The sequence below is a fragment of the Salminus brasiliensis genome, chromosome 3, assembly GCF_030463535.1.
Source record: "Salminus brasiliensis chromosome 3, fSalBra1.hap2, whole genome shotgun sequence".
NCBI classification, from domain to species: Eukaryota; Metazoa; Chordata; class Actinopteri; order Characiformes; family Bryconidae; genus Salminus; species Salminus brasiliensis.
Genome location: NC_132880.1, coordinates 29,107,129 through 29,118,965, shown reverse-complemented (window position 1 = coordinate 29,118,965; position 11,837 = coordinate 29,107,129). Strand labels below are relative to the sequence as shown.

Here is an 11,837-nt window from a genome sequence, read left to right as displayed (position 1 = left end):
TCTCATACAAATACAGTCTGACTTCTGCCTGAAAATAAAAGCATGAATCACAATCAACAAGATCAACAAGAATTCATTACATTCATTGAATGATAAATAATATAATTTATGTTATATATTATCTTTCTTTATTACTATCAACTAATTTATAAAATTAATTATTTTTTGGTTATTTCTTGTCAGGTTTTATGTCTTAAAAAGATGTCATCAACCTTTACAAGGCATTCCTAATATTAAATATCTAACTATAACTATTAATATCTAACTATATATATATATATATATATATATATATATATATATATATATAACAACTCTACATAGAATTATTTACAGCTCTGGCCGTCATACTGGACACACTCTTAAATCTGATAAAAATTAAGTTGTAGAGTAGCTTCAATCATTTTACACATTTATCTTCAACAATAATTTTATTTATATTATTGAAAACAGTATTTACAAACATCTAAATGGTTGTGTAGTGCAAAAATCCACAAACAAGCATACAGAAAATGTCTATGTTATTTTTGTATGGTCATGCTTTAATCTAATATGAATTGGGTACATCCAAACTCTAGCATATGAGACCTGTATCTCCACAAATAAGTCTGTCTGAAAATAAAAGCTTATAAGGGTGCTGCTCCAGAGTTATTTATGTTGCTATGGGTCTACCACTGTCTGTCACTCTATGGTCTAAAACACACACACAATACTGATCAGGCAGAGAAAATATTCATTCCATTTGATTTATGGTTCAAGATCTTTACATTTTCTTTTTCAAATCTGACTTTAGCTAATGATCATCAAAGCACAGATCAGTTAGCAGCAACTTAACACTTAGTCAACCCCTTAACACTTAACACTAAGGCATATTAATCAGTAACTACAGGGACTTTTGTCCAAACTGGTGGGGCTATTCTCTGGTAATAAAAGTTTGTAATAACAAACTTGGCCCGCTGGCGGACCATAAGCTTTTTAAGGGGTTGAACCTATTGGGTTAAACCTATTAGAAATAGATGTTGAGCTGTTGAAAAATCACATCGTAAGTCAGGCAGAAGAAGGCTTGATTCTGGTCAATAAGCATTATCTCTCTTTTCTACCTTTTTTCTCATACTGGACATCCCTAGCCTGGCCGATCGATTCAGTGCTAATGTGAGTTCTGCGCTGGGAGGGGGGAGGGGTTTCGGGTGGTTAGGGGTTTTCTCCAGGCTGGAGGTGGGGAATATGGAAGGCAGCTGCCTGAGGTTAAAAGCTCAGAGAAATATGGACTCTGGGATTGTCCTAGGAGACAATGGGGTCTCAGTTCTTGAAAATACTGTCCTGCATTACTGTCTGCTGGAAATATTTACACTACTATTCAGAAAAAGGGTGTTTTGTAAAGTAATAACATACACAATGTAGATTAAACTGTATTACTACATTTGTACGTTAAGTGTTTTCTTCAATATTCACTGGTTTGTGGGGATCAACAAGAATTTGTTAAATTGATTAAATGATAAATAATATAATTTATGTATTTATGTATTATGTATTTTTCAGACAGGTTTTGTGTCTTAAGAAGATTTAATCACTACCTTTCAAATACATGTCATTACTAATATCAATTATCTTTATAACTACATAGAATTGGCTGTCAGACTGGACACATCTGAAATGTGATGTAACATGGTTTTGTAAAGTAGCTTCAATCATTTTACATATGTATCTACAATAGAAATGTCTTTTATATGATTAAAAACAGTACATACAAACATCTCTGGTCATGCTCTAATCCTCATTGTTCTGTCTAAAATAAGTTGTAACAGTCTGCTGCATAATGTCTCATTGATTTTCTTTCCATTTTTTATACTGTAAGCTGTAACTGGTTTAGCTCTATGATAACATGTTAATACTGTTATTAACATACATTCAATTATTCATCCGTTCTAATGCTGGTAGTACTGAATTGACTGTAGCCTCCGATAAAGGACCATTAAGAGTCAATGAGTTCACTCATCGAGGTGCAGTATTGACATTATGATTGAAGGCCATTGGGTTTGCTGGAGGGTGAAGTGTGAGTGTGTGTGTTTGTGGAGGTGTAATGAATTGTCTTAATTGTACATCAAGTATGTCTTAAAAAAAGAATTCCATGGATCAGATTATTATTTTGTTAAGTATGTAATTTTATTAACTGTATTAATTACAGTCCCTGTACAGTCTGGGTACTATGAATCAGTGTTTCTCAACCCTGGTCCTGGAGGCTGCACATTTTAGTGTTTTCCCTTCTCCCAACCCTAACACTAAACACTAAAATATGCAGGACAGGGCCCCTTCAGGACCAGGGTTGAGAAAAACTGCTTTAAATAAATGAATTAATAAACAAATAATTTTTTTTTTCATTCGATGTTTCTCCCAATCAGGTACTGCCAATTCACCCACCCATTTATAGCCAACCCTAGAATTAGCAATGCTTCCGACACTATGCCACACTATGCCACTATGCCAGACTTTTCAATGCCACAGTGCCACAGTGCACCGCAATAAGTCGTTTTTAATATGATGAGCAGTAGTGGACATGGAATACCCATAATTCATCATATTGTTTGGATTGCAGATTTGCACACAGTTTAATAATAGCAGAGGAATAAACTGTAAAAACATACAGACATTATCTGTGAATTAACAGCCCAACTGTTATTTTAAGAAGTATATAGAAGAATAAGGAATTACATTTTAATTACATTTTTTAATAAAATTACTATTTTATACAGTATTAATTGAGTATATATATATATATATATATATATATATATATCTCAAGTGTGTACAAATACAAGTTGCATGTAATTGAGTCAGCTATGCTGGTATAATAATATACACTGACCTGTTTGTACAATACAACATCTGAGCAATACTTAGTCTTTCCCATTGGCTCCTGGCATTATCTTTTTACATACAGGGCGAGTCCTCCAGTCACTGACACTTGCCATCAGTGTGTTGTCTTTTCTCTGGGGCTGCCTTCTCTTAAGTGTCTTTATATGTTTTTGGTTGACTGCCTGGCCTCAGTGTTGTAGGCTGTTAATACTCCTCTAGCCCATGTCTGGCATTAAGGCATGATGCCAGTAGGTTAATGTTTATGACAAGTTATAATAATTTTATATAGAAACGTCCTGTGATGAAGCTTTTAATGTATTAACCTCTCCAGAGATCTGGTTCCATTTACCACCACTCTGAACAATTCTGACTGGATAATATCTCCAGAACTGAGCATTTCTCACTAGACTACTCTGAATTACTATTATTAATATTTAGGCAATTTAATTATATAAAAACTGGTGAAATGGCCCTTTAATAGTGATTTAGCTAATCACCCTTTCTAATTAATTACCTCTGTCTCTGATCTAAGCATTAAGTTTGATGTTTGCCTACCACATTGCATCAGTCCTCATCATCCATTAGTGCTTTGCTTTACAGGGTTGTTCATAAGATTGAAGAATGAAGGCATTCAGAAGATAATTTTGAAGGTAAATTTCATGCATAATGGGGACAGCCTATGGGGACCACTGAGTAAGTAAGTGTGTGTTAGGTGTACAAGGTGTTTGTCTGTGCGTGTCAGGGTTTATTGGTTTGAATTGGATTGCAGAGCAGAGAGATGTGACTATTACACACTATTACTCTATTCATCTCTCTCTCTCTCTCTCTCTCTCTCTCTCTCTCTCTCTCTCTCTCTGTCTCTCTCTCTCTCTCTCTCTCTCTCTCTCTCTCTCTCTCTCTCTCTGATCTCCCCCTCATCCTCAGGTTCTCAGTGGTATGTTCCCAGCTACTCACACTCACTGTGTGTTCTGCCTCCCAGTCAGTAAGCCTCAGCGCTGCCTTCACACACAAACACACAGCCGCCTCTGACAGAAACTCACACCGTAGCTTTGTGTGTACGTGTGTGTGTGTGTGTGCATGTGTGTCTCAGGATGAGTATCTGTAGGCTCGCTGTTTGAGGAAATTCTACGTCCGTCCAGCATGTCTTCCCCAGGCTCAGCCGACAGCAGCAAAAGGAATTCCTGTAAGTCTGCAGTTTGGTTCTTCTCTCTTCTAGGCTGTGGTCATCTCATCCACATGTGGGTGTTGGCAGATGTTGACAGATGTTGACAGATGTGTAAGTGCGGGGGAGGGCAGCCCAGTGGTCAGTTTGGTTTTACAAATGTACTGCATACATTTATGTAGTGTTTTTGTACCTCTATTGTATTCTATTCTATTCTGTTCTATTATATTCTAGTCAAGTCTATTCTCATGTTCTGTTCTATTGTATTCTATTCAGTTCATTTATTTTATATTTGGTTCTATTCTATTCTATTCTATTCCATTCTAGTCTAGTCTAGTCTATTCTTCTGTTCTGTTCTATTCAGTTCATTTATTATTTATTTGGTCCTATTCTATTCTATTCTATTCTATTCTATTCTATTCTATTCTATTCCCATCTAATTTATTATATTGTACTGTCTCCTGTTCTGTTCTATTCTATTCAGTTCCTTTATTTAATATTTGGTTCTAGTGTGTTCTATTCTATTCTAGTCTATTCTTTTCTGATGTCTTCTGTTCTGTTATATTATAGTCAGTTCAGTTCTTTTCAACTTTGTTTGGTTGTTTCATTTATTTTTCTATTCTATTCTATTCTATTCTATTCTATTCTATTCTATTCTATTCTAGTCTAATCTATTCTATGCTATTGTTTTCTGTTCTGTTCTGCTCTATTCAGTTGAACTCCTTTATGTTTTGTTCCATTGTGTTCTATTTTATTCTATTGTCTTCTGTTCTGTTATATTTAGCTCAATTCTTTTATATTTTGTTCCAGTGTGTTCTATTCTGTTCTAGTCTATTCTTGACTATTCTGCTGTCTTCTGTTCTTTTATATTCTATTCAGTTCACTTATTTTATTCATTGTATTCCATTGTGTTCTATTATATCTATCTATCTATCTATATATATATATATATATATATATATATATATATATATATATATAAAATTTTGTCTTCAGTTCAGTTCTGTTCTTTTCTATTGTACTTTATTCTGTCCTATTCTATTCTATTCTATTCTTTTATATTCTGCAGTCTTCTGTTAGAATCTGTTCAGCTCAGTTCAATTCTACTTTGTTACATTGTGTTCTATTCTGTTCTGTTCTTTTAGATTTTATTGTGTTATATACTGTGTTATTCTCTCTAGTCTGTTTTACACTTCATCTCTATATTCTATTCTATTCTATTTCCCTTGTGTGTTTGTTTAGACTCTGATGTGCTGGCTTGCTCTGTTAAGTATATTACACATTCACCTGTGGTATGAAGCTGATTCTGGTAGTGGAGTTGAGATGGTTTGATGTTTGGTCAGAGCTGCAGGTCTTTGTAAGGGGAATCCTTTAAATCTTTAAGTAAACACTCCTTCAGTAACACTCCTGTAGTTGTGAAATCATGTATGGTGGTGCAGGGACACGTATGTGAAGACAACTTTTTGCCTTTTGTAAACAGACTGAAGAGTGTGTGAATACGACACTGCTGGGGTGTGAGTACAGAGCTGTGGGGGAAGTGTGAGTATGGAGCTGTGGGATGTGTGTGAGTACAGAACTGTGGGGTGTGTGAGTTCGGAACTGTGGGGTGTGTTAGTTCGGAACTGTGAAGTGTGCGTGAGTAGGGCGCTGTGTTTGTGTGTGAGTATGGAACTGTAGGGTGTGTGAGTTTGAAATTGTGAAGTGTGTGAGTGCGGAGCTGTGAGGTGTGTGTGACTATGGAGCTGTGGGGTGTGTGTGAGTATGGAGCTGTGGGGTGTGTGTGAGTATGAAGCCGTGGGGTGTGTGTGAGTATGGAGCTGTGTGGTGCATTAGTTCAGAACTGCACTGTGGTTGTGTGTGAGTATGGAGCTGTGGGGTGTGTGTGAGTATGGAGCTGTGGGAAGTGTGTGAGTAGGGTGCTGTGTGTATGTGTGTGTGTGTGATTATGGAACTGTGGGTGTGTATGAATACAGAGTTGTGTGTGTGTGTGATTATAAAGTTTTGAGGTGTGTGAGTATAGAGCTGTGGGGGGAGGAGAGTATGAAACTGTGTTGGGGGGCTGAGTACGAAGCTATGGGGTGTGTGTGTGAGTATGGAGCTGAGCTGATCTGTGTGTGTGTGTGTGTGTGTGTGTGTGTGTGTGTGTGTGTGTGTATGTGTGTGTGTGTACAGAGCTGCGAAGTGTGTGTAAGTACGGAGCTGTGTGGGGAGGTGAGTATGGTTCTATGTGAGGGGCTGAGTACAGAGCTGATGGATGTGTGTAAATGCAGAGTTGAGGGTGGGGTGCACTTAGGGAGCGTGGGGTGTGGGTGTGTGTATAAGTACAGAGTGGTTTGAGTCCTCAGGGTGTCTCCTGGGGAGAGATGGAGACACAGGCATGGGGGTGGAGGGGTGTGTGTGATCTTAGCGCAGTGATTAATGGAGCACTGGGGTTCACTGTGTGATCATGACACGCGCACACACACACACACACGCACACACACACACGCACGCACATACTCATTCTTTCATCCACATAAATGTTGCTGAGGCTGCCAGACTGCTTTAGCTCAGACATTGATCAGATCTGCTGCAAAGAACTACCTTTTTATCATAGCCTCTCTCTCTCCTGCTCTCTCTCTCTTTCTATCTCTCTCTCTCTCTTCTCTGGATATATTCAACATTCATAAGTTCTTAACCTATCCATGCTCTATCCACAGATGTGTTTGCTCTTAGCAACTGTTGTGAGGTTGGACAAGTCATTTTACTGAATGCTCTCTTATGCTGTGTTCATATTATGGCAGTAGGCGGACAACGGACAACTGGATAGTTCATGTTTTTAAATGGAAGGGAGATGGAAAAGTCTGGCAGTGGCAGTGTAAGACAGGAGTCAGCAGGATGTTCTGTCAAGAGCTCAATGTTCTGTTGGCCACAGCAGTGCAATAAACCAGTGACACATGCACTGAAAGCTCATAGGTGATGTCCAGGTGTGCCCATTCTACCACACTTACCACTGTCCATATACCCCTTACATTTATTTAGACAAGGGTACACACATTCAATCCTAAACCAGTTTATACAGTTTATACAAACAGTACCCCACACTGGATTACCAGCAAAAGCTTTGTAACATGCTCAAAATCTTTAGCTTGGGTCCTTAAAGTATTTATGTAAATGAACATATCAGTATCGTCAGAATGACTAGCCTTTGTGTCACGGATTATGAACAAGACAGTTGAAGTGCTTAGCCATGTTGTCAGTATAACAGTGCACACTTCCAGGCACAGTGGCATCTGTCAAGGGGTGGATGTATTAGGCAGCAAGTGAACAGTCAGTTCTGTTCAATAAGTGGCCACTGAGCCACTTTGACAGCAGCCAAACGGTGATGGCTAGACGACTGAGTCTGAACATTTCCCAAACATCAGACATCTCTTGTGTTTTGTTCTGGTATGCAGTGGTCAGTACCTAGCTAAAGTGGTCCAAGAAAGGACAACCATCATGGTGCCCATAGCTCATTGATCCTCATGGAGGCCCCACCTCACAACTTACAGGATTTGAAATGATCTGCTGATAATGTCTTGGTGCCAGATACCACAGAACGCCCTGAATGGGCAGATCTGTTGTAGCAGCACGAGGAGGACCTACTCATTATTAGGCAGGTGGTGCTAATGGTGTGTATACCACTTTGGCCTGGGGGTTGCAAGTTAGAATCCTGAGCCATGCTGCTTTGCCATCAGAGGGTGGAGTCTGAGAGAGCACAATAATGTATCTAAGCTTATTATATGTAATAAGTATTAATTCCATTTTATTATACAGCATATTTTAAAACAAATGTTGTCACAAAGCAACTTTACAGAGATCCGTGTCCGAGCCTCTTTTCAGCAAGCTAGTGGCAACAGTGGTAAAGAAGAAACCTTGAGAGGAACCAAGACTCAAAAGGGGAACCCATCCTCCTCAGGTGAACATTACAAGTACATTACAATTCCCTTTTTTGTGCCCACTGGTTCACATCCCTTTTCCCTCAGTGCTTTTACAAAAAGCATGAACAACATTGCTTTTAATGGTGGATGATGTTTGACGGAATGACTATGATAGATCCTAAGGCTAATGTTCTACATGCTGCCACTTGCTGTACCAGAGGGAAATAGGCCAGGCCAGGTTATCACCAAGAGTTTTTATTAATTTATGCTATAGGTTAAAAAATATATGTAAGATTTACGAAAATGCTTTCATAAGTTGGAATAGGATGGAAAAAAGGCCTGAATGTGGGAAAGACTTGTTTATTTTCAGTCGTTTTACCGCAAACAGAACAGTGAGAGATAGAGAATAAAGACTGAGAACTAAGCCCAACAAATGTGAGCCCCTCTCTCTATGTGCAGCAGCGGAGGAGGAGGAAGAGAGTGGGGTGTAGTAACAGTTTCTATGATACCTTGCAAATCCAGATGCTACCATAGGCTAACAGCTCAAGGTTTCTGAGAGGAACTCATGCTTGTGAAATTTGGATACTGCATTATGTTTGTCAAGCTTCGTCCACTGTGTGAAATCTTCGTCCGTAACGAACAGTATACACTATAGCAACATTTGCATGGCTGCATGGCATCATTAAGTCCTGTATCGTCGCTGATAAATACCACTCCTGGAATGCCGTGTTTTTCAAGGGTCGTTGCTACTGTGTAGAAAGACCTGCACTGATGTAACTGGAGGAAGAATAATGACAAGCTCTCTTTTTGCTGAAACGTTGAATTCAACAGAGAATATGCTGGGGATAAACAGTTGAGTAAACTTCAGGTATGCTAGTGGTGTAGGATCTCTCTCTCTCTCTTCCCAAGAGTCACTCTCAGTTCATCTTTGCATTCTCTTTTGCTCATGCATCTGCAATGCCAGCTTTACTTACCATTCGCATTAAATATGAATTAGATTTAAATCAGCATACTGCAGATGGGATTAGCCCCTTCGTGTGCATTTATTTGACATGCTGTACCTTTCTCTCTCTCTCTCTCTCTCTCTCTCTCTCTCTCTCTCTCTCTCTCTCTCTCTCTCTCTCTTTCTCTCTCTCTCTCTCTCGCTCTCTTTCTGTACCCTTCTCCCTCTTTCTCCCCACTTGTCTCTGTCTCATGTATTACACGCTGATCTTCACACTGTAATTATTCCATAGTGCTGACATTGGCAGGCATGAATTTTGCTTGGAGGCCTGTAATTTGTGTGTGTGTTCATCAGTTTTAAGGAACAAGCAGATTTGAACAGATAGCCTTTAAAAACAGATACAGATGTAAATGTGAAATCTACCCCTGGACTGGCTTTTGCAACTGATGTGTACAGATGTTATATTTCATTGAGAAAGAATTATCATTTGCATCATCTTAATTACTATATCCCTGCTGTTCAATGAAAAACATGGATCTCCATTTTTGTCTGTTTTTAATTTTCTTCATGGTTTGAACCCTGTAGCTGCTCTGTCCACTGTGTAAATCATTCTGGTGGAATATACCCCTAGAAATGCTTTAAATTACATAAATAAACTCATCATGATAAAGTCACCATTTTGTTTTTTCATTGGACAGCGATTATGTTATTCAGAAACTAATTATTCATGATCCAATACAATTTTTTCATTATCCACTATGAATTATCTAGTATCCACTATTAATTATTCAGTATCCAGTAGAAATGATTCAGTATCTATGATTATTCAGTATTTACAATTATAAGTCAGTATTATTTTGTATATTTAGTAAGTACTATAAAGGATTTATTGTCCACTATAAATGATTTAGTATCCGCTACAAATTATTCAGTATTTGCTATTAATTGTTTCATATCTACTATGAATGATTTAGTATCTACTATGAATTATTCACATTTTGTTCTACTACTAAGTATTCAGTAACTACTATAAATGATTCAGTATCTACTATATTCAGTACTTGCTACGAATAATGTTATCCACTTTGGATTGTTAAGTAACTACTATTATGTAATAACCACTATGAAATATCGAGCAAATACTAGTTAATATTTAGTGTCTACTATGAATTATTCAGTATATACTATGAATGTTTTAGTAACTACTATGAATAGTTCACTAACTGCAATGAATTATTCAGTATATTCTATTAAAGTAATGTGTAATTCAACATATATATATATATATATATATATATATATATATATATATATATATATATATATAAATATATATAAAAACATACATACAAATGCACAGTTAGGAAGGTCACAGGGCCTGTGTGCTGTTTGTTTGGTTTGTAAATTAACTCATGATAAAGTGCTGGTAGTTTCAACAAGGCATAAAAAGTGTTATTCCTTTGTTGAGAACAGTGGAGTCATAATGACACAGGAAACTAACTAAGACCGAAAATGATCCCCTACTGCTGAGCTCATTATCTCTAATTATATCTGCCAGTTTCCTTTTAAAGCTTGGGCATGAAAATGACAAACATGAAATTTGCCCGGGCAATCTGATCAAATGAAAGAGATTGCAGAAATGAATACTGTTAAACATCGTCTGCAGCGCTGAAAAACCACTCTGACCTGGGATGAACCCAGCACACATGAGTCAGTCGGTGCTGTTCTTCCATCACTGGGTTGCCAGATCCACTCCACAGCTGTCTTCTTTCAGTCATGGATGGAGTAGAGAGAGCAATTGCTTTAATTGCCTGCCAGGAAACCCTTTGTTCTTCTAATAATAAAGATAGTGTGAGCTCAGTTTTGCAGCGTTCGGGAACTGTCCATGGTATTAAATACAATTCAGCCTGGATAAGCTTCTCATGGAAGGTCACAGCACATCTCTGACACATTGAGGTTAGCATGATCACACACACTTCATGCCAACAGTGCCATGCAAAAGTATGGGCACCCCTGCTCAAACTTTTAGTTACTGTTAATAGTTGTGAGTAGAAGATGAATCTCCAAAAAGTTGAAAGTTAAATATTGAACATTTTTCAAAGTTTTAAGCAAGATTAGTGTACTATTTTTGTTGTGAACAATTTTAGAGTAAATAAAGGAACTGCAAGCATTTGCAAGCTCTATGATACATTTTTTACCAAGGTGTCAGATCGTCTTTAGCTTAATTGGGCTATGGCTTGTCCACAATTATTGTTGGCAATTATTGTTCCTCTAAACCTCTATTGTTAAACCCCTATATCCTCTATTGTTCCTCTATAAAAAATGTATATAATTGAGAAAAGAAGAGTGCAGAATTTCATAAAACAAGCACATATCCAACTGTTAAGAATGTTGGGTTCATGTAAACTCTCCTACAAGACTAAATCAACAATAACACAAACGTAAAATAATTTACATATTAAGTTATTTGAATTTCAGTTTCTGATCTACAAGAATATTCTTTGGGGTTAACTGTAGTTTGTACTTATCTTCAAGGTGTTTGGGGTGAGTGGGGACATGCTGCGGTGAGACTGTGTGTGCTGGGGCTGTGAGAGTGAGATGTCATTTGAGCTGATGGATATTTGCACACAGCCCTGCTCAGGGAGTTTAAACTCTCTCAGCTCTCAGACTGGGAGGAGACATCACACACTCCTCTGTCTCCTCAGAGTGTTTCAAACAGCATCTCATCTCTGCTTTACAATGCAGGCTGCTCTACATAGAGTCTATTATGAAGCCGAGACACTACAGGTAAAAAATGTCAGTTCCTGTCAATCATTTTTCAGATTTCTGTAGAAACTAAATCTTTAACACACCTTCTCTTAAACTGTAATCAGTAACATGCCCAAACCCAGCACAGATGTATTTCTGACTATGTGTTTTATCTGTTCAGTTCCAGGACTCATTCGGCACAACCAGGTCAGGTCAAATATCACAGGAAGAA

At 37.7% G+C, this 11,837-nt stretch overlaps 1 protein-coding gene across 2 annotated transcripts in view; it reads left to right on the top strand.

The window, feature by feature from the left end:
- Window positions 1-3,817: 3,817 nt before the first annotated feature.
- dtnbp1b (dystrobrevin binding protein 1b) overlaps window positions 3,818-11,837 on the top strand; it is a 48,797-nt gene continuing 40,777 nt past the window's right edge. The window contains exon 1 of one of the 2 annotated variants that reach the window (XM_072675843.1): window positions 3,818-4,036. In XM_072675843.1, coding sequence (XP_072531944.1) covers window positions 3,994-4,036 — 43 coding nt within the window. In that variant the 5' untranslated portion in view covers window positions 3,818-3,993. The remainder of the gene's footprint in view (window positions 4,037-11,837) is intronic. The other variant, XM_072675845.1, reaches the window with a different exon arrangement.